Genomic DNA, 24256 nt, shown 5'->3' on the forward strand with positions numbered 1-24256 from the left:
CCCCAGAACTGTCAATCTTTTGGCAGCTGCCCACTGCACCGTGGGGGTCAGGTGAGTAACTGGCTGGTTAACATCCAATTGACTGGTTTCAGCCGGTTGAGGGTGAAGGTCTCCTCCCTGCCTCCAATGTCCAACACACAGGTAGAGCCATTGAGTCTGACGTCACAGTATGGCCCTTCACAAGGCCATTGAAAGTGTAACTGGTGAGCCCCACATTGGACGAAAACGTAGTGACAGTCTGCACAGTTTTTTAGGTCAAAGATGCTGGCTTGCCTGTGAGCTCTGGGTTTAACTGGGGCTGGTGAGCCCAGGCACTCATGAAATCAAGACAATGTAGCTGCCGGGAGCTCCCCAAGTCCTTGGAAGCTGCCATGAATTCGCTCAGGATGACTAGGGGCGCGCCATTGACCAATTTGGCAGAGGATGCCACAAGATCCTCTTTTGGGGCAGTATGGATGCCTAGCAAGACCCAAGGGAGTTCATCTTCCCAGTTTGGTTCGGCAAGTCAGGCCACCAGAACTGTCTTCGGGTGCCTGTAGAACCTCTCCACCACCCCATTGGCCTGCAGGTAGTAAGCTATGGTGTGGTAGAGTTGAGTCCCCAGTACATTTGCTTAGGTGGTCCACAGGGTGGCAGTGAATTGGGCCACCCTGTCAAATGTTAAGTGTTCGGGGACCCCAAAACGTGTCATCCAGGTGTTCAATAATGCCCGTGCACATCTCCGTGGAGATTTCAGGTAGCAGCACCACCTCTGGCCATCCAGTTGACCACGGTCAATAGATAATGTGCACCTTTAGATACATGTAGGTGCCCCACAATGTCTATATGCATGTGGCTGAAATGACGGCATGCTGGTTCGAAAGGCTGCAGAGCAGCTTTAATGTGGGTCTGGACCTTGGCTGCCTGGTATTGAGTACATGTTTTGGCCCAGTGAGTGACCCCTTTACGAATGCCGTGCCAGACATATCTATTGACCACCATTCTAACTGTAGTCCCGATAGTGGGGTAAGCCAAATTGTCGACCAAATTGAAAACTCACCTCCTCCATGCGACCGGAAAGACGGGGCATGGTTTACCAGTTGAGATGTCACAGAGCAGCATGCAGTTATGAATGTCCTCCAGTTGCAGGCTGGTAAGTACTGTCTGGTACTTCGGTATGTCAGGGTCTGCTTACTGCACATCTGCCAGGGCCGCGTAGTCAATATCCGGGACGGGGTCATGCACTGCTAGGATATCCAGATGGGATAGGGCATCGGCTATCATATTGGACCCAGCGTTATGTTCAATGTCTGTCGAAAATTCAGATATGTAGGACAGCTGCCACTGTTGCCTGGCTGACTACAGTTCTGATACCATACTGAAAGCAAAGGTAAGTGGTTTGTGGTCTGTGTCAATTTTGAATTGCTGCCCTCCAGGAAGTAACAGAGATGCTGAATTGACAGGTATAACACCAACAGCTCCCTATCAAAATACACTGTACTTGAGCTCTGATGGCCTGAGATGTTTACTGAAAAAGATCAGCGGCTGCCATTGACTGTTAACCAGTTGCTCAAGTACACCCCCAACCGCTGTGCAGGAGGCTTCTACCGTGAGGGCAGTCAGGACATCCGTCCTGGGATGTACAAGGTGGGTGGCTTTGGCCAGAGCATCTTTGGTTGCTTGGAAAGGCTCAGTCACTTCCTGAGTCCAATGATTGTCTTTATTGGGCCCTTCCATGAGGGGAAATAGCCAACTTATGATGCGGGCCACTGCAGGTATGAAGTGATGATAAAAATTGACCATACCTGCAAACTCTTGCAGTCCTTTCACTGTCATTGGTCTGGGGAAGAAACAAATAGCTTCCACTTTGGTGGGTAATGGCCCAGGAAATCAATGTGTCTCAGCCAAACTGGCAGTTGGCTAGATTGATCGTTAAACCAAACTCACTCGGCCAGGAGAACAATAGACTTAAGTAAGCGGCATGCAAAAGAAAAAGTGTATATCATGGCTATTGTGATTTATGGTGTGAAAAATAAAAAATTAAAAAAAAAAAAAAAAAAAAAAAAAAGTAAGCGGCATGCTCAGTGTGGGTGTGGCTGGCTATTAAAATGTCGTCGAGGTAGACGAAGGTGAAGTGCAGATCCCAGCCCACTGCGTCCATCAAACTTTGGAAAGTTTGAGCTGCATTTTTCAGCCTGAATAGCATGTGGAGGAATTTGAATAATCCAAAGGGGGTTATGATGGCAGTTTTGGGAATGTCATCGGGGTGAACAGGGATCTGATGATAACCCCAATGAGGTCTGCCTTAGAGAATATCCGTGTCCCTTGCAGATTAGTGATGCAGTCCTGGATATGGGGCAGAGGATAGCTGTCAGGCATGAATGATGGCCTCATTAAGGCAGTGGTAGTCTCTGCATAGCCTCCAACCTTCAGCTGCCTTAGGTACCATATGGAGGGGGGGGGGAGGAAGCCCAAGGGCTATCAGAGCGCTATACAATGCCACATTCTTTCATCTTGCGATACTCTTCTCTAGCCAGGTTGAGTTTCTCGGGGGGAGGGGGAAGACACTGTGCCCTGGTGTGGAGGGGAAGGCCTTCTCTAATAATTTGGTGTTTCACCCAGTGTTTGGTTCCGCTGAGTTGAAATGGGGCGTAGAGATAGAGGGGAATTCCACTAAAACTCGAGAGAATTTGTTGTCAGCAGAACTCACCAAGTGTAGATGGGGGTTAATAAATTCATTGCTCTTGAGCGAGAGTGTCTGAAATGTCCGGCTGTTACCAGCCAACGCCCCCCCCCCCCCCAATGTCCACCAGGAAATCAGTAGCCAGTAACAGTTGTTGTACAGCTGCCATTGTAAACTTCCAGGTGAATTGTCTGTCCCCAAAGTGGAGGGGATTTGTATGGGTGTCAAATGTCCAAATGTTGGAGCTGTTTGCTGCTCAAAGCTCTCAGCCCACCTTGCCACTGCGGGATTCTAGGCTGGACAGGGGAAGAACGCTGTACTGTGCCCCGATGTCCACCAAAAAACGTCGGCCTGACAGGGAGTCTTGGATGTGGAAGAGGCTATGCAGTTGGCCATTCGTCGCGGCCATCAATGATGGCTGGCCTTGGCGTTTTCCTGGAACGTGGTACCCCAATGTTGATGATGGAAACAGTACTTCTCACCGGTGGAGTGTGTCGATTGGTGGGCTTCCTGGCCTTGCATTGCTGACGAGGTCCTGTCACTTGTTCAAGCGAAACGCATGCATCCCTCTTCGCCTCCCATAATACATCTGCTCGGGCATCCACCCTCCTGGGTTCATCGAAATCTTGATGAACAGCTGAATGTCTTCAGGCAGCCGCTCCAGAAAGATCTGCTGGAACAGTGGGCAAGAGGTGTAGCCATCATTAAGAGTGAGCATGTCAGAAAAGGCCCTGTCCCCCAAACCATTGATGTGCAGTAGTCAGGCAGCACGCTCGTTCTTTGAGATCCCAAAAGTGCAAATTAATAGCTCCTTGATGGCCACATACTTCCCTTGCTCCAGGGACTGCTGGAGGAAGTCAATGATGCAGGCTGTGGTGTCTTGATCGAGGGCGGTGAGATCCGTCGAATGGCAAACTGCACCTCAGCCTGCTGGAATCACACCCGTGGGAGCGCAATCGACATTGACTTTATTGGGCTGCAGCTCTGCCTTTTATAAGCAGCCGGTCACGTCACCACAGGGGCATGACTTGACCGACGCTAGCTGCTGATTGGTTGTCCCGGATGCGTAGACCTGGACTGGACCCCCTGTGATCTGCTGGCTGTGACTAGCTGATTTGACCGGTATTCCTGTGGCCTATGGGAGCGGGCACCTCATGCTGTCTGCATGATTGTCATGTTTGACGACTGCTTGCTGTACCAGCCCGTGGAGTGGGCTGCGGGCCGCTAAACAATTTCCATAAAACATTTAATAAGGTGCTTCACCTAAGATCAGGTGGACAACAGTAATCAAACTGAAGGAACATTAAGCTTTATCTACTGAGCCAGATGTAACAAATGGTGTATGATGCGACTCTGTGCTAGGGCCTCAACATTTAACAATTTATACAAATTACTTTGCTAAAGGCTCCTAAGGTATGGTTGCAAAATTTGCAGATGACTTAAAGATTGGCGACAAATCAAGTTGCAAGGAGGATTATATGAAGGCTACAATGGAATGAAGAGAAGTTTGTGGGCAAGGATCTGAACATTGTGAGAGAACGCAAAATTGTCCATGTTGGCAGAAAAGATTTTTACAAAATGTTATTCATACAAACCTTTGAAATACCTTCGGATTGGAGTGTCCTCTTGCATAATTCTTAAAGGCTAATATACAGGAATTGTAAGCGATTAGGAAAGGTTGTGATGACTCGCCCACGCAACAGGTGAACCGGCTCACTGAGTCGAGGGCAAGTGTGTGGCAGATCTGACTAAGAGTTCCCATGTGGGGCAAGCCCACAGCCTGGGGACTGACATCGTTTCCGTTCCGCAGGTTGCAAGGGCTGCTGGGAGAAGGTTCTCAAATGTGCAGTTTTTGAATCAGTAAAGCAGTTCGACTCTGCATGCTTTTTTTCCACTCACTGCACGGCTAGTGGGACCACATTGGTCTCCAGCAGTATTCGCACCTGAGGCATGCGAACCATCCCACTACAGTTCAGTTCCAGCCATTTCACCTGGTCATTTACGCTGGGTGCAGATTTCCTCTGGGCACACTGCCTCTCAGTAGAACTCAAGGAACGGCATCTAGCGAATGCCAAAACCTTCCAGACCATTTTGCTCAGTGAAGCCACTTTACCAGTCCCACACCTGGACTCTGTGATTTTGTCAGGCAACAAATTTGACAGAGTACTAGTGGAACTCCTGACCATTATTATTACACAGTTCTTCTCAGACGCCCCTAAGCGTAGTGTACAACACTACATTTCCACTTAAGGACCACCGCTACAGGCCCAGGCACGTAGGCTCCTGCCCGACAAACTCCACCTTGCCAAAGAGGAGATCAGTAAAATGGAGGAGATGGGTATTGTCCAGCACTCAGACAACCCTGCAGGCCACTCCGCTCCTCATGAAGCCCAAGTCACTGGAGGCCATGCAGTGACTACAGAAGGTTCTACGATGCCATCACAGCTGACCACTATCCAGTGCCCCACATTCAGGACCTTATGGTCAATTTACATGGGGCACGCATCTTCGCCAAGGTCAACCTGGTCCGCAAGTATCACCAGATCCCCGCCCATCCTAGGGATGTCCCCAAGACGGCCCTCATCACCTCGTTCAGCCTATTCAAGTTCCTGCTAATGCCTTTTGGACTCAAGAACGCAGCACAGATGTTCCAGCAGCTCATGAACTTGATGGGGCATGGCTTTGTTTCATCTTCATCGATTTAGATCATATCCTGATAGCCAGCCACTTGCACAAAGAGCATTTGACCACCTGCGCCAACTCCATCACTGCCTGAGTGAACACGGCCTGGCCATCAACCCTGCAAAGTGCCAGTTCAGGCTGACGGCCATTGATCGGCACAGAGTGGTTCCCATGCCAGCGAAAGTCGAGTCTATACGTAAATTTGCCAGGCCTAGTACAGTCAATGGCCTACAGGGGTTTGTGGGCATGATCAACTTTTACCATTGATTCCTACCGTCATCAGCCAAAATCATACAACCCCTGTTTGACCTGATGTCCAGCAAAGCCAAGGAACTCACCTGGGACCGGAGTCAGCAGTGGCTTTCGAGCAGTCCAAGGACACCCTTGCAAATGCACCCTCCAGTACACCTGTGGGTTGATGTGCCCACAGCAGTCATGGTGGATCCTTCCAACTCAGCAGTCGACAGTGCGCTGGAACAACTAATTGAGGGTCAGTAGAAACCACTCGCATTTTTCAGCCAGCACCTGCGAATCCCAAAGTTGAAATACTGCGCCTTCAACAGGGAGATGTGAGCCCTCTACCTCGCTATCCGGCACTTTCAGTATTTCTTGGAGAAGTGGGAGTTCACGATCTTCAGAGACCACAAACCTCTCGCCTTCGCATTCACTGTTGTCGGATCCATCATCAGCATGGCAGCAATGGCATCTGTCATACATCTCGGACAATACCACCACCATCAACTCATCTCCAGAAAAAATGGCGTGGCCAATATACTGTCTCACATTTCCGTCCACGGTGCATTCCCCGTTCTCAGGGTTGGACTATGCAGTGCTCGCCAAGGCACAGCAGTTGGACGAAGAAATGCTGGCCTTCCGCACAGCAGACTTGGACCTGCAACTTGAGAACAACCCCAGTGGCCCAACAGGCAGCAAGCTCCTCTGAGACATGTCCACCAGCTAACCCCTGCCCATCGTTCCAGCCGCTTAGAGGCGTCGCATTTTCAACCCACTACGAGGTTTGGTCCACCTGTCCATTCGGGCAACCATCTGACTGGTGGCAGATAGATTAATTTGGCACACCCTACGCAAGCACTAGGCCAGGATATGCATGCATTGCCAAACCTCCAAAGTTCAAAGGTTTGAGCATGTCCACGCGAACATCGTTGGTCCGCTGTCAGTCTCCCAGGCACAAGGTACCTGTTCACCATGGTTGACAGTGGCCATAAACCATACCACTTGCCAACACATCCAGAGTCCTGTGCCACAGCCCTCATTGCAGGCTGGGTTGCACATTTCGGCCTGCCTGCCAACATCACCTCAAACAGGGTGGAGGGGTGTCGCAGTTCACGTCCAGCCTATGGTTGGCATTGGCACAGCTACTTGGGACTCAGCTGCACCACAGCACACCATGTCCTACCTGCCGCAGTCCAGTGGCCTGGTAGAGCGTTTCCACTGGCACCTGAAGTCGGCCCTGATGGCATGGCTCTGAGGTCCGGATTGGATGAACAAGCTCCTAACCTGTTTAATCTTTCCCTATAACTCAACTCCTGAAGACCCGGCAAAATACGAGTAAATCTTCTCTGCATTCTCTCAATCTTACTGATATCTTTCCTGTAGTTAGGCAACCAGAACTACACATAATACTCCAAATTTGGCCTCACCAATACCTTATAGAACTTCACCATAACATCCCAACTCCTATACTCAATACTTTGATTTATGAAGGCCAAGATGCCCCAAATGCTTTCTTTACAACCCTGTCTACTTTGACACAACTTTCAGGGAATTATGTATCTGTATTTCCAGATCCCTTTGTTATTCTGCACTCTTCAGTGTCCTACCATTTACTGTGTATGTCCTACCTTAGTTTTCCCTTCCAAAATTCAACACCTCACCCTTGTCTGCATTACATCTGCCATTTTCTGTCTCATTTTTCCAGTTGGTCCAGATCACGCTGCAAGCTAATGAAAGCCTTTCTGGTCATGGTCATGCTCCACAGTCTTAGTGTCATCAGCAAACTTGCTGATCCAATTTGCCACATTATCATCCAGATCATTGATTATAGACAACAAACATTGCTAATCATAGGCCTCCAGTCTGAGAAGCAATCATCCACTACCACTCTCAGTCTTCTCCCATTCAACCAAGGTCAAATCCAGTTTACAACCTTTCCATGGATACCCAGTATCTGATCCTTCTGAACTAACCTCCAATGTGGGACCTTGTCAAAGGCCATACTGGAGTAGACAAAAGGCAATTTTGTATAATACAACACTGTTTTTAATTTCATGACAATAAACTGAATCTTTTTATTCAGGTGCCTGCCTTCTTTTTGTGCATTCATTGATGAAGGACTCTGGCCCAAAACACTGGTTACCCTAAACTTCCTATAGTTGCTGCATGACCTGCTGAGTTTCTCCAGCTCTTTATGTATTGCATTACTGCCCCAGAGACTGCAGAATTTCCTGTTCAGTCTCATTTGTTGTGGCCCTAATTGTCTATACAATGACGATCATATTTGTCCACATAAGTGCCTACCCTCTAAACAGACGTTCATGGTTATGAAGTGATGTCAGGCACAATGAAGCGCCTCATAAATGTTATTTTTTATCTGTTTTTCTACCTACACTCGTGTTTACAAAAGCCTAACATCATTTTATCGAAATGATGTGACTACAACTTGGCAGTCACTAACAGTAAAGAAAAGTTGTTGGATTTTATGATATCATAAATGGTATTTTGTAAATGCACATTCGTTCTACATTTTTGTCTACTCCCCCGTTGTTTTCATATTTCTGTTTCTTCTTCCCTCTGAAACTCACCACTTCACTTGCTTGGACGCTGAACTCCGCTCTGGTCCTGCCCTTCCTCAGAATGTCCTCCTTAAGCGGCTCTGCATTAACTCCGATCACCTTGTTCCGAGTTTTCACTGTTTTCACACTCGCACGAAACAGCGACGTGATATCCGCCGCCATGTTTGCATCCAACACGTCACCAAAATAGACTTCATCACATTGCGACGCGTCCAAGATTCCCATGCTCCAACAAAGAGAAAACGTCATCACCACAGGACCACGGTCTTTACTTTTCGCAGCGAGTGTACTTTGTAGAAGAAACTGTGAAGGTAGGAGTAAAAGGTGGAAAAGGTAGTGAGACCGAAAGTCAGCCGTGTTATGGTACCAGATATGGTAAAAGGTTAATCAGAAAGCTGGCGTTTTGATTTCCGATGAAATAGAGGGGATTTCACAGGAAGAGCGGGTGGAAGAGCGTTGTGTTGCCATAGAGACCAGGCCAGCTGGTCCTTCCTTTGTTTCACACCGAGTTGGATTATTACATTCTTTTATGCATGAAAACTGCTACTCTAAATTATGTTGTTCAGACATGGAAACGAATACGGATTATTCACCAATAGACCGTATGATTGTATGCTTCTCCATTTTATTATGTGCACAATGTTAACTTCTACACGGTTTATTAATGTACTAACCAGGTTTCCCCAAGTTGATACGTATCTACTTTATTTTTGTCACTTCTCCTCTACTCAGCTCACAGCCAGAGTAAGGATATGGTTATCCTTTCCACCACATCGTCCTCCACAATCAATGTAATCTGTGATTATGTCCACCTTGATTAAGTGCTTGGAGAGGCTGGTTATGGAGTAAGTTTACTCCTGCGTCATGAAGGGCCTGAGCCCACTTTAATTTGCCTACTGTCACAACAGGTTTACAGGGATTGCATCTTGCTGGTCCTCCACTGAGGACGATAAGAATACCTTTTACCTTTATGTTCATTGACTCCAGCTCAGTGTTTTAACATCATACCAGAAAAACTAATAATCAAACTCTGGGATGAGGGTTTCTGTCCTTCCCTTTGTAACTGGATTTTTGATTGCATCATCAATTTCCTCAAACCCCAATTAGGACAGATTGCCAACATCACCTTGTCCTTGCAGACCACCAACACAGGAACACCTCAAGGCTTCACTCTTAGTTCCCACTCTATTCCCTCTTCACTCACAATTACATAGCCAAGTTTGGGTCCAAAGCAATATGTAAATTTGTTAATGATACACCATTGTTGGTTGATTAATCAGAATATAGGATGAAGATAAAGAATCTGGTTGTGTGGTGTCAGAATAATAGTCTTGCTCTCAACATCATCAAGAAGAAGGAACTTTTTATGGACTTTGTGAAGGGGAGGACAATGCACTTGTCTGCATTGATGAGTCTGCAGTAGTGAGGAATATTCAAGTTCCAGGGAGAATACATATCAGAGGACTCTCCTGAAACCATGGCATTGAAGCAACTTTTACTTTTGGAGGAGGCTTGGTATGTCAGGGAATACTCTATTGAACTTTGACAGGCATACAGAAAGTATATTAACTAATTGCATCACGGTCCAGTTCAGAAATGTGAGTGCCCAGAAATGGGGAATGCTGCAGAAAATGGCTAACTTAGCCAAGTCCATGAAGGGCACAAAGTTCCCATTTATTGAAGACATCCATGTGAGGGAGCCATCATCATAAAGGATCCTCAAGAAGGCAGCCAACATGATAAAGGATCCCTATCTCTCTTGTCACAATCTCTTCTTGCTGTTGTCTTCAGGCAGAAGGTACAGAAGCCTGAAATACAGTTTCTCTAGTTTCAAGAACATTTTTTTCAACAACTATCATATTCCTGAATCTCCTTGTGCTATCCTAACTATAAACTACTCTGGGGCCTCCAAAAGATCTGTCTGTACTATTTAAACATCACTTTGTTTGCACTTACTGTAACTATGAATATTTATATATCTATCCTTTTATATTTATTGTTTTGTTTGTTTCATGCATTATTGCCCATGTATGCTCATGTCTGGCTGCTTCTGTACATTGTATTTATACATATTACCAACTTTAATTTATTCCTTAATTAATTAATTAATTCGTTCATTCATTTCCACTAGCATCAATGAGATTGTAGCCCCCCCCCACTGATGAATGATTCCTTTCACTCCATGTTCAACAATGTGAGGTAACCGCTCAATTGTAAGTGCCTAATTCGCTCTTCCATTTCTTCCATCCACTTTTCAAGGCACTTTCCTAAGCAAGAATATTGCAAGAGATGCAATACTTACCCTTTTACTTGCATTGTATTCCATGCTCATTGTGTGGTGTCTACATTGAAAAACCAAACAATGACTAGTTGACTGTTTTGCATTACCCCTTGGTTCAGTCTGCAAGGATTACCTTGTTCTCTCAGCTGCATGCATATTACTCCCCCAAATCTTTGGCTTTCCAATAAAATTCAACACAGACTCAGGATCACTCTCTTATTTTCTGTTGCGACTGTCAAGATATAATATTGAATTCCTAAATTTCAGATAACTAGCCTGACTTGTTTCAGCCAGAACTATCAGTTCCAATATAAGGCCATCTATCTGAAATATTAACTGTATTTCACAATCCATACATGTTGCTTGATCTATTGAGTAGTTCTACTTTTCAGATTCACAGCTGCTATGTACTGCATCTCATGTTTGTATTTACCCTCTTTCATCTGCCTCAAAATACCAAATTTCATGACTTGTTCATGACAATAAATACATTCTGATTCTGATCTCAATTTTACATTTTTCCAAATATTCACCAACCTCTCTCTGACATCAGTAGAATTTGTATTATTGATGTTTCCTATGTTCTCACCTTCACATTCCATTGAATTTGGAGAGATTGATTGTTCTGATTGTTCCCATTTTAACCATTTGTACCCACATTGATTAACCATTTCTACCTATAGATGCTGTCTGGCCTGTTGAATTCCTCCAGCAATTATTTGTCTGCTCAAGATGCCAGCATCTGCAGCTTTTGTATTTCTTGCACGTCTCCATTGCGTAATTTCCATTTAGTTGAAATGCAAGCACCACAAATAATTAAGAAAGTGAATTGAATGTTATTTATTGCCATTGGAATTGAATATTGGAATAGGGAAGTGGTTCTGGAATTATGTAGAGAAGACTCCGTGGTTGAAGTAAAAACACAATGCTGAAGAATCTCAACAGATCAAAAACAGTGTCCTTTATATAACAAAGATCAAGATCAAGGTATACCTTGATGAAGGGCTCAAGTTCAAAACATCAGTTACACATCTTTGATGTACGGAATTTCTCCAGCATTGTGTTTTTATTAGAAGCAGAGATAAGTCATTTAGTCCATGTTGCTCAGCCATCACATACAATCATGAGTGATCTCAGTACCATATTCTTGCTCTCTCCTTATAGTCTTTGATGCATTTTGTGTTGTAAAATCTATGTGCCTCCTTACATATATTTAACTGTTGAAAGCAGAGTTCCCAGGTTCACAATCAACTACCTGAAGCAACTTCTTGATCCTAAATAATTTTTCTTGTATCCTAAAGTTACTGCCACACTTTCTTCTTCTCCCATCTCCTTCATTGCCAAGGAAACATCCTGCATCCACTTTGTCCAACCCTGCTAGAACATTCCCTCATTCTTCCAAACTCCAGGGAATACATACCTCATCATGTCATTCTCTCCTCATGGGATAGTCGAACCAGTACCTGAATCTGCCTAGTTAATCTTCACTGCCCTTTCTTAGAGTATTGGTGAGGTTATGTCTAGAATACAGTGCACTGTCTTGGTTTCCTTTATTTAAGGAAGGGTGATAATGCATTGTAAACAGTTCGGAGAAGGTTTACTGGACCAATAGGTGAAATGGGCAGGTTTTCTCATGAGAAAAGATAGTACAGGCTAGGCTTCTATCTGTTGCAATTTAGAAAAAGGGACTTGATTAAAACATGTAACTTCATCAAGTAGCTGTGAAGGAATGTTTCCTCTGTGGAGAGTTTAGAACAAGGGTCATTGTTTCAGAAAAGGACAACCGGAGATGAGTGATTTTTCGTAAGAACACAATGATGGAGAATCTTAGCAGGTCAAATAGAGTACTTTATATAGCAAAGATAAAGATACATAACCAACGTTATGTTGACTCCTTCATCACGGTATGGAAAAATGTCGGCAGTTGTCTAAAATGGAAGGGGGAAGCGATGGTGTGGGGGAGGAGCAAAGGCAGGAGGTTGATGATTTTTCTCTTTCTGAGGGAGGGTTGTGAGACTTTTTAATTCTTGTACTCAAAGACCAATGAAGGAAAATTCCTTGAATATTAGGGTAAAGAAAGAGATGAAAATTTACCATTGGTAGACAGGAATATGAAGTCGAGGTTATAATCAGATCACCCATCTCCTTATGCAAAGGAAGATAATTCATAAAGGGCTGAGTGACCTATTCCTGCCTAGAATTGTTGAGTACCTCTATTCACCACAATAGCGAGCATCTCCCAGTGGCCACCATTTCAAATCTCTATCCCATTCCCTTGCTGACATGTCTGTCCATGTTCTCATGTACTGCCAGACTGAGACCACCCGCAAATTGGAGGAACAATACCTCATCTTCCGACTGGGCACTGTCCAACTGGATGGCATTAATATCGACTTCTCTGACTTTCATTAAACACCACCCCCTTCTTCACCCGTGGCCTTCCCCTAGCCCTGTCTCTCCACTCTTTCTCCTTTCACTCAAACATGATAAATTCTTAGCTCGTCCCTGATCATATCCAGTTAACACCTTTTGTTGGTCTGGATTCCTCCCCCAGCCTGCATTGTCTGAATTCTGAGACTTTTTGAGATTTCTACTTCTAGCTTATTCTGTTTATTCTTTGAAGAAGGGCTCAGGCCCGAAACGTCAGTAATATATTTTTGTCTCCTATAGATGCTGAAAAGACCGGCTGAGTTCCTTCAGCATTTTTGTCTGTTTTTACTACAATCACAGCATCTACAGATTTTTGTGTTTCCCTTATTATCCTTATAAGGAAATGGATCACTATTTTTCATTATTGCTTATTTGAAAAAAATGTTGCCTCCACTAATATAGTATGCCTTCAAAACTGTGCAAAAATGTTCATTTATATGAACCCAACATTTTTTGGCTCAGCTTTGAGTGCTTTCAACAAAGTTAGCAGGATACTTGTCTTAAAAGCTAATTCACAAAACCACTATATATATATTATATCAAGTGTGAGGTTACAACTTTTCAAAATTCTTTTGGCCTTCTCTTATCATTTTATTATGCAGCATTGATTTGGGGAACTTTTGTGTATACAAATTAAGTCCTAAAGGTAACATAGTGGATTATATTTTATTTTGAAGGGATTTTTCAATTTTAACATTGGTTTAATTTTTTTCTAGATTGTTTTTTATTTTCAGAGTTATTTCCATAATCATTTTATTTTTCTTGGCTAAAAGCTGCTGTACAAATCCAATGCTTTATTTATTCTAGTTGATGAAGTGTAGTTGCCTGTGGCTTTACCAGATTGTAATAGACAAATGAGAGTCTTGATAGTAAGATTTACTGTAACTCGAGAAACAAATGTCAAAATGTACAAATTCATCTGTTCATTTAACAGTTAAGCAGAAATGTGCCCTAGTCACAGAATTGAATTGTATTTACTTGAAGGTGTGGGCAGAATTTTGGCCCATTCTCAATTACCACTACTTAAAATCAAGATAATTGTGCTCAATCAAGATTATTTCATTTCATTGGTAATTTTTTCTCCAGCTCAAGAGGCTATTTTTCTTAATGCATTAAGCAGTGAGTATCCTTAAGTTGTTTAACTCTACCAGCCATGACAGCTCAGGTTAATCTCTTCCCCCCTCCTGTGGCTACATAACCATTTATTTGCTGAAGAGCTTCAATTGCTTGTGCACTTATTACACCACCCCCCCCCCCCCCCCACCCTTTAGCCCAAAAGTGCTAGAAACAATTGTAGTACTCGCTGACAAATGAGAGCAACCAGTTTGACATGGTCCACAAACCAATCTTAGGGCCTGGTCTGTCTCGTTGAGCTATATTATCCACTCTGAATTATATCAACAAATAATTAAAATGTGGTTGTGCCAATGGCAATGAGAGAATGATCACTTTCTCTCCAACAACAACATAGTCACTAAATTACAAAGTTCAATGTCTTTCATATGCAGGAAACAATTTTGAAGATGTTGTATTTTAAAACTCGCACATTCAATTTGGAAAATTATTTTAATATTGGAATGATCATCATTACCTTAAAGCAGTTATGTTTGAGCCTAAGCCAAAGTACGAGCATGCCAAGAAATTGTTGAAATATAAAGGGCAGTTGTTCCCAACTTACTTTTAATATTAATCCTATGAAAGATGTAATTCAGATAAAGCCAGTTGCCATTGTCTAATACACATTTTAACATGCAAAGAATCTAGTTAAAAAATCATGCAAAACTATACATTTATTAGCTCCTGTGGAAAATTGGTGTAAACTCCTTCATGATTTATGATGATAAAGTAGTTAATAATTGAGTAGCAATGATATAAAAGCTCATGTGATGCCTTAAGGCTTATGCACCAAATAATTTTACAGCAGTTGAAGTCTTGAACGTTTTACTCTGTTCCAGCAGTTTATTATCATTAATTAGATTCCATTCATCACCCATTGTATTAAACTCAGTTTCTGAACATTCTGTCCTAATTTTAACATAAGATGCTGATTGGAATGTGCATAAGATTGGGTGAACTGCTCAGTTTGCTCATCTGCCAGAAATTACTTTTTATTGGCAGACAAAAATCAAGTTGTCCTTTTTTCACACTGAAGGTGTATGAAATGAGTTGTCACAGGCAATGGTAGAATTGGGTGTAATTATAATATTTAAAAAACATTGAAATCAGAACATGGATAGGAATGGTACAGAGAGATATAAGCCAAATAAAGGCAAGTGGGCCCAGCTTTTGTAGACTATTTGGTCAGAATGGACAAATCAGACCAAAGGGCCTTTTACAATGTTGTAAAACTCTATTAATCTGTGATTCAAAATTCAGGTGACTTGTCTGTGTGACAGATTATGTTATATGTTATATTGTATATAGATATGTTTTAAATGAGATACATTCTTTGGGGTTTTAGTTAGGACACACACAGATACAAACACTTCAAAACAGATCTCATTTAAAATGTTGGTGCTCTGCTCAAGTCAGACAGTCCATGCTTCGAGTGCCTTTGCAAAAGCTTTGAAGAATGCCTATGAGAACTTCACAGGTAGGTGTTAATTGGACATGCTGTGGAGTATTGGATTATTGTTTTGGAAAGCAACAGATGAACAAACTCAGAAGATTAGGTCCGGTGCCGCAGTCTGAGTGCAGTTTGCTGATCTAAGAGGGTCATGTGGTTTTCTCTGAGAGAGAGCGAGAGAGGGAGAATTCAGTTCTACAGTTCAGCAGGAGCAGCTGGGACTGGAACAGGACAAGCTGGCAAACTTGTGGAAAAACCTCATTTTGAAGATGGGTTGTGAGTTCTTAGTTCAGCCTGGTCAAAGCCCTTGTGGTCCATTTAAGAGGAGATGACTGGGAGATATAATGTTTCACTTGAAATAAGGGAAACAGAAAGGAACTCTGGTGACCTAAAAGAAAGAGGTTATCGTCTAGAAAACCCTGATTGGACAAGTTTCTTCGGCAAGACACTGAAGTGGCTGATCAGAAGGAATCAGTTGTGGGTGTTCAATGAACAACAAATCTCTCTTTGAAAAACCAACAAGAACCTTCCTGAGTGGTAACCATTTACCTTTCAAGCACTAAAGCCTGGTGAAATTCATAAATGTTAAATTCTGTGCACAGTATAAGAATTGCCTGATACCAGTGACCTTGGAGGAGTGAGAAGTGAGATTGGACTGTGAATCAAAGAGCTTTTCTGAATTTATACATTACATGCACTTAGAATTAGAAGGGGGTTAAGTTAATAATAATAAGTCAAGGTTTGATCCTGTTTTTATGTTTAAAGATCATTAAAAGCAACTTTTGTTTAAGTAACCATTTGTCTTGGTGAATTTCTATTGCTGCTGGATTTTGGGGTCCTCTCGGCTCATAACATTTGAAACTTATGGGAGAAATACTCGATATCTTGCTTTATAAATTATACATCCACTAGGAAATTAAGCCATATAGCAAAAGTTATTTTTTTTTTGTAGACTGTACCATTAAGGTGCTAATTAAAGTTCCCTGCCCAGACAAGTTGCGTAAAAGGTGTGTATCAAGTTGGATTCCAAGTGAGCTTTGTTAAATTGTGAAGGATATTCTGGACAATTTTGCCTTGTCTGTCGATCATGCACACTCTGCTCTATTGAGGACTTGAACCTCTTCAATGAAATGACACACAACTGGTGCAGGTGACGTATTATGATGAATGCTATGACAGTTATCTGTAGTGCAGTACTCTTTGTATGCTGATTTTTCCAGAGAGAACATTGCTATTCCATTTTATGTTCTTCCTGAATGAATATCTGACCTTTATAAAAAAAAAGGTTGGAGGTGGGGAAGAATTCTCAAGTATCCATCCAGCTTTGTTGTTTCTTAGCAGCCACATGGTATGACTCGATATGCTTTGCCCTCTTATATTATTCTCTCCACTCGAGAAAAGGCCTGGGTTCTAGTTGCTATCCATTCCAAGACCACAATTGATATAGTTTCATTGTAGATAAAATCAAGACCTGCTACTTTCTCATAATCATATTCCAATGATTCCATCCACAGTAGCTGCTCCTTTTTATTCAGATTCAAGTTTCAAGATATTTCTTTCAAAATAATTATCCAGATCAGATAATCTGTTCAATATAAATATAATATTTTCTGCTTGACTATCCCCCATTATCTACTTTGTCCTATAAACTTTTTGTTCAATCTATAATTGACTGCTTATAGTCTAAACCAAATGTATTGAACCCAGCAAATGCATCACTACAATATACAGACAAGAAGGTCTCGGGTTCAATTTCTGGTCTGTGGTGAATTAACTGACCTTAGCTGTGCTGCTGTAATTGATCATAGCTCTCCTGGGTTTGGAAGATGAAAAATCAGACTATTTCCTGTTCCTGATCATTATCCTGTGTGTATATAAAGAGATGAAAGAAAGAATTTGGGTTTATATAGTGCTTTTCATGACCTCAGGATGTCCCATGGCATTTTGTGGCCAATGAAGTACTTTTGAAGTGTAATCACCATTGTAACATAGTGAAACACAACAGCTAATATGCAGACATCAAGGTCCCACAAATTGCATTGAGATAATAGCAAGATAATCTATTCTTTAGTGATGTTGATTGAGGAGTAAATATTGACCAACACAGAAGGGAGAGCATCCCTGTCCTTTAAACAGTGGCATAACCTCTTAGCCAGAACTGGATATCTTACAGCAAAGCCAAAGCTGACAGTTAAGAAATTGCAAGTAAAATATAGTGTTAGAATCTAATACCTCCTTGACTAAAAACCATGACAGCACTAAGTATGTAGTTATTCATGAATTAAAATATTTGAAAAAAAATTATTTTTTTTTTTTGCTGCTTCATTTCTAAATTTAATTTTTTTGTCCAATATAAGCCATGATTTGTTTACTGAAAGGCAGAGTTTCCTGATAATTGTTTATTGTATGACATGTCACAGTCACAGTTATGTTTCCATGTCATTATTACAACAAACAGCTAATGTTTCAACATTCATTCCTTTTGATCTTGAAATGTTGGGAGCTTTAAACCAACAGTTGCAGCTCATTCATAAAATTTCAAGCTTTTGCCAGTAAGTTTGAAATTGTTTTCATAAAGTGCTAATGATTAACTAAGTAATTACTGTAGTTTGAAAAATGGCACAATATCTTTTCAAGAAAAGAGAATTTGCGCAAGTTCCTTCAGCCACATTTTTCATTCATTGAGATACACTGTGTGATCTAATATGCATAAATTGTTGGACAATTTGCCATACTCTACCACGAACCATCAGTCATATCAAAGTTACAACTTAATGCAAGCCATCCCATTGTGTATCATAAAACTACTCGACTTACACTGTTAATATGACTTATAAAGAAGAAAGACTTTATTCCAAATGAGGAGTTGTTTACAAGATCCTTTCTCTTTTGATCATCACTTTCTGGCTAACCTAATGCTCTTCTTCCTTAGGGTGATACTTTGTATGCATTATTCATATGTACAAGTAACTACTCAGTCTATACACTAGACAACATGCTAATTGTAGTCATTAACCTAGAAATTGTTGAAGTGGAGCATCTCATTGCAAGAACCATGACTCATATTGTGGTATTTTTGTGTTGCAGTCACCAACGCAATATTAGGCATCTGGACTTTATGGAATCATTCCCACTGGTAAAACAGTTTAGCGAAATATATCTAAAAATGTAAATGAGTGCACTTGTGCACACAAACACATATATGTGTACAGACAAACGTGTGTGTTATATATTTGTGTGCATGTATTCCTGCTTTTTGAAAGTTTGATTTATGCCACTTCACTTTTACGAAAGGTCGACGTTAGTACCTGTTTTCGCTAACCGAAAGAAATCTGAAGAGGATTTTCGCTTTTATGAAAAAAGGTGAAAAGTGAAAATAGTGTTCAGCATTTGTTTTGAGTGAGCCGTTATTGAGGTAGTGTTCACCCACCTCAAGCAATGAAAGTGGCACCACCAAGTTCCTTCCCCAGTAACTACATTCAGCATCTCAGCATCAAGCCACCATAGCTTTGAACTGTGTCTGTGAGCATCTGCACTTTATCTCTATTTATTTTGTGCATCCATTAGCAAAATGTGTCCTAAGGTATCAGAAAACCCAAAGAGAGCTCATAAGGGTGTTACACTTAGCGTAAAACTGGACTGGGAACACTAAAAAAAATTTCCCATATAAATTAATGGTACAGTACACCTCAGATTATCCAAAATCTTCAGTTATCAGAAAAAAATGTTTGGACCCAGAAATGACTCTGTTCGCCTCCAAAACATTTTTCGGATAAATGAGGATTTCAGAAAAATAAGAAATATTCATTTATCTGAAAAATTTCGAAGCCAAAATGACATCACTTCGCCTCGGAAAATTTTTGGATAAATGAGGATATCCAAAACAATCAGAAATCCTCAGTTGCCTGAAATTTTTTCGGATCTGAACTGACGTCACTGATTGAAAAATTTTTGGAATTTTGGAAAACCCTCTGAGTAGAAGTTTGAGTTTTTGGTGTTGGATTTATCTTATTTTGTTCAGGTTGTTCTTTTTTTGGGTGAGAATTAAACATTATTTTATGCTTTCAATGCCTACCCTTGTTGGTTTTTGTTGTTCAAACAATGTTACAAGTGATTTGCTGTTGCTACTGGGTTGTTTTTAAAAAGTGACCAGTTCTCCAACAAAAACATTTATCCAATATAGGCCCAGTCCCAACCATTTCATATTTTCGGAGTTGTACTGTAATTGCTTTTCAACTTATGCCATTTTGGCTTACAAAAGGTTTCATAGGAACACTCTACTTTCAGATAGCAGGGAAAACTTGGGGAGAGAGAGAGAGAAAGAGAGAGAGAGAGAGAGAGAGAGAGAGAGAGAGAGAGAGAGTGTGTGTAATATGTGCGTGTGAAGATATATACCTGCATGTGTGTGTATGTATAGATTATACACAAACACATAGTCCTTTGGTTCGTAGAAGACATTGTTGTGCAGTTCATCTGTGGCCTGAAAGTGACTTTGCAGTCCCAGTCTGGAAGTGCAGAGTCTAGCACAATGGGGACACTGCAAATCCATTTTTGTAATAACTGTGGCTGCTGCTTTGTGATGCTGTTCATGGTTTTCCATCAGTTTTGGCCAGTGCCTGTCTTCAAAATTAGTGTAGGCTTCATCATAGCACAGGGCTCACCAGTGGATTCTGCCAGCAGCCACAGCTTCTAGTTCTCTTTCCTTCACAGCGTCTTTATAGCACTTGTGTGGATGACCTGGAGGTCTCCTTCCGGTCTTCAATTCACCATAGAGCAGCTGGCGAGGCATATGGTGGTCATCCATTCTGATGAAGTGTCCCACCTACTGCATCTGGGTTCTGATGATCAGGGACTCCATGCTGGTGAACTTCACATGATCCAGGTTGGAGACATGGTTTTGCCAACAGATGCCAAGGATGGAACGGAGGGCACATATGTGAAATTTCTCTAGGTGTTTGATGTGACATCAGTACAGAGTCCAGGTTTCACATCCATATAGGAGAGAAAGGATGAGTTTTAGAGTTTCAACTTTGTGGAGATGTGGAATTTGTGTTGATTGGGAACTCTGATACACAGCGTCTCCAGAGCCTGGCTGGCCTTGCTGATCCTGGAGATGTATATAGATATATATCTATATATATATATATATACACACACACACACACACACACACACACACACACACACACACACACACACACACACACACACACACACACACACACACAGTATATGTGTGTATATATATATAAAGGGAAAATTGAATAAATAACACATAAGGAAATAGGGTAAATTTGAATGAAATTATGTACATAAAGGATGAGAAAAAGAGATAGAAAGCAAAAGTAATTTAAAAAAATCAAATCATGATGTCTGCTGTTTGCAGGAGTGAGTCTCCAAAGTTTTTTGTTCCCTTTCTGGACTGCCTAGGATAAGCCAAAGCATTTTAGAATAACAAATCACTTAATTAACTGGATCTTTGGGACTGAAATAATAGTTCTAATTGTCTGCTTAAAGATTAGCTCATATTAACAGTGTAAATCAGGCAGATTTATGATACATAATATGGTAGTTCACATCAGAATGTAATTTATTTAGTGCTGGTGAAGTATGAAAATTTTCCAAACATTTATGGCGCATTAAATGTCATGATGTTATTTCCCCCTTGCCATAATTCAGTGAGATATTTTAGGCAGTGACAATGGTTTGTAACTGGAATTAACTGTTAACTTCCAGTGATATTTGTGCTGTTAGCCTCTGGCTAAGACTCCTGGCTTTATTAATGCTAACATTATTGTGATCCAAACATTTTTGGAAATTAATGCATTTCATTTTAACTTGTAATAACAGGAGAGTTCATTTGAAAATATAGGATATATGTCTATGCATAATTACGAACTTTTACACTTGTCTGAATATCTGAGAGAGAAAAGCTATCTTATTTTCTTCCCAACTCTTTACAATATCTTAAGATATTTAGGGATACTTTGGGATATTTTTGGATACTTTCTAACTTAAAGACCACAGTCTATCCATAGCAGTAGCAGAATATAGAACACCGTCACGCTGAGCACTGGCGCAACTTAGAACTGTGTGCTCAGCCCGCTCCTGTGTATGCCGCTGACCCACGACTGCATTGTCAGATCCAGCTCCAAAAGTGTCATCAAGTTTGCAGATGACACAACTGTAGTCGGCCTCATCAGCAACAAGATTGATTCGCACTAAAAAGAAGAAATGGAAAATCTCATGGTATGATGTGAGAGTAACAATCTGAGTCTCAAGAAGGTCAAGACACAGGAGATGATCATAGATCTCAGGAGGACTAGAACAACCACCTTCCACAGCACATCATCAAGATGTGGAGAGAGTAGAGAGCACTAAGTTCCTTGGAGTTCACTTATCTAGTGACCTATCGTAGACACACAACATCTCCTTACTTGTTAAGAAGGTGCAACAGTGATAAAACTCCAGCTTGGTTTAAAATAGAATTGAGTAAAATAGGAGAAATAGTGTACATGATTTTATTTATAAGTGGAATCTAAAATTGTTAGTAGGTAGTAGAGATATGATTAATCTGAAACATTTGATTGAATAATGGAGTAAAATAGATTATAAAATAGGTGGAAAAGGTCTAATTGCTTGAAAAATGTCATATAAAAATAGACCCTTTTTCTATATAATCAATTTTTGAGGATTTGGAGTAGTATGGGTATTAAGAAATAGAAGATTTTTTTGAAGCGCAGATTTATCACCTTTGAACGAGTGAATAAATTTAACGTCCCAAATAATACCTTTTTTTGTTATTATCAAGTTAAGGCTTTCTTGGTTGATAAATTAGGTCTTAGTTTGAATATACCTGGACAGAATGAATTAGAAATATTGATTTGTAAGGGCAGTCTGAATAAGTTTATTTCGGTAATGTGTAAACTACTTCAAAAAGAAATTAGGAATTCATAAATCAAGATTAAGATGGGAAGTTGATTTAAATAGACAAATAGATGAAAATGTTTGGATGCAATTGTGTAAAGATAATATGAAAATTATTAATGTTAGGTATAGACTGGTTCAGTACAATATTTATATCAATTATACTTAACTCCTCAAAAACATTTTAAAAATTGAACTCAATATTATCAGATTTATGTTTTAGATGTAGTCAGGAAGTTGGATCCTTGCTGCATTCTACTTGGAAGTAGAATGGGTAAAAGGGTAAAACCTTTTTGGTTAGAGGTAGGGAATTTTTTTGGAGAAAATAATGGGGGTTAAACTCCCACAGAATCTGATGGGTTTTTTTTTTGTTGGGTAATGTTAAACTGATTAGACTTAAATTGAGGTTAACTGTGTCAAATTGAATTTCTACAAGTTGCTTTAGCTGTTTCTAGGAACTGCATGGCCATTACTTGGAAATCAGATACAGATTTGGGGATGGAGAGGTGGCATACTGAACTACGGAGCTGAACCACTTGAGACGGTAACTTATAATTTATGTCATATCAATTTTTTTTGGAACATATGGAGCCCTTATTTACAATATGTTTCTTTAAACATTTGAGGGACTCTGAAAGCCCATCCTGTTGGTAACCCCAGCTCCATTATTAGTATAAAGATTTTATTTTTTTTCTTGACATTCTCCAGACTTTCTTTCTTTGTCTTGTACTTTTTTTTTCTTTTGGTCTATTCTGAGGGGAAGGGTGGGAGGGAAGGTGGGGAATGGGAGTTACTTCCATTATGTTAACATTCTACAGGAGCTCTATCAAAAGTGTCCTGGCCAGCTACATCACAGTGCAGTATGGTTGCTGCAGATAAATTGTTCGGAGATCAATCCATAGGACCATAAGAGAGGCAGAGAGGATCACTGTGGTCTCCCTCCCCATCCCTCCCAACCCTCATTGATGTGATTTACCAGGATCATTGTTTGAAGAGAATCCACAAAATCATTGAGGACCCCTTCAACATGCACGCAGCATCTTTCAGCTGCTCCCATCGGGAAACAGATACAGGAGTATCAGAGCCAGCACCACCTGGCTGAGGAACACTTCTTCACATGGAGAGTGAGAATGCTGAACTACCAAAGGAACTGTTCACCCTAACCATCTGAGAATTTCATATAGAGAATCGATATACAAGACTCCCCAACCATTTTTAGTACGAAACTTTAGAAAAAAAATAGTTTTAGTGTATTTACAGGTAAAACCTAGACAGAACATGCAACTAGGACATTAGTAAAATTCGCTTTAATAATAAAACTGCTGTAATTAACAAGAGAAACTCTTTAATAAGAGAACGTTAAAACAACTATCATAAACAAAAACACAGTAAAACATCAATGTTCTGTAATAAGGACTTTAATCGTCTTCACTGCCTGAACATTCATCAGCATTAATCACTGTTAAAGCCTAAAAACTCAGCATCAGTACTGTTGGTATCACTGTCTTCAAATAATGCCTCATCCTCAGTGCCATCAAGGGCCTTAACAAGAATTCCAGCTCTTACAGTGTCCCAAGAAGTCTTCACCCACTCACATACCGTGTCTTCACTCACTCACATACCTGTGTAATGGTGGGACATTTCACTCTTCCAGCTTGTGTTAGTGCATGGTCCTTTTCTCCCATCCATTCATTCCAGTGTTACCTCATGTTATTTTAAAACGGCATGTTTATACACACATATAAAGGCTGCAAGTGGCTCAACAGACCACAGGAATGACAGCCATCTGGGTTTTCAGTTCGCCCACCTTTTTTTAACATCTTCATTTCTGTGTGCCCGGAATTAATCCCAGAACAAAATTGCAGGTTTTTTTAGGAATCCACCGGGATGCCTTC

At 41.1% G+C, this 24256-nt stretch overlaps 1 protein-coding gene across 3 annotated transcripts in view; it reads right to left on the bottom strand.

The window, feature by feature from the left end:
* The window catches only part of stx18 (syntaxin 18), a 186298-nt gene extending 177948 nt beyond the window's left edge, over positions 1-8350 (bottom strand). Inside the window, exon 1 of one of the 3 annotated variants that reach the window (XM_069925906.1) lies at positions 8167-8350. In XM_069925906.1, the coding sequence (XP_069782007.1) occupies positions 8167-8319 (153 nt within the window). In that variant the 5' untranslated portion in view covers positions 8320-8350. The remainder of the gene's footprint in view (positions 1-8166) is intronic. The other 2 variants (XM_069925911.1, XM_069925908.1) reach the window with 2 other exon arrangements.
* Between the last annotated feature and the right edge of the window lie 15906 nt (positions 8351-24256).

Source organism: Narcine bancroftii, chromosome 3 (assembly GCF_036971445.1).
Source record: "Narcine bancroftii isolate sNarBan1 chromosome 3, sNarBan1.hap1, whole genome shotgun sequence".
In the NCBI taxonomy this organism is placed as follows: Eukaryota; Metazoa; Chordata; class Chondrichthyes; order Torpediniformes; family Narcinidae; genus Narcine; species Narcine bancroftii.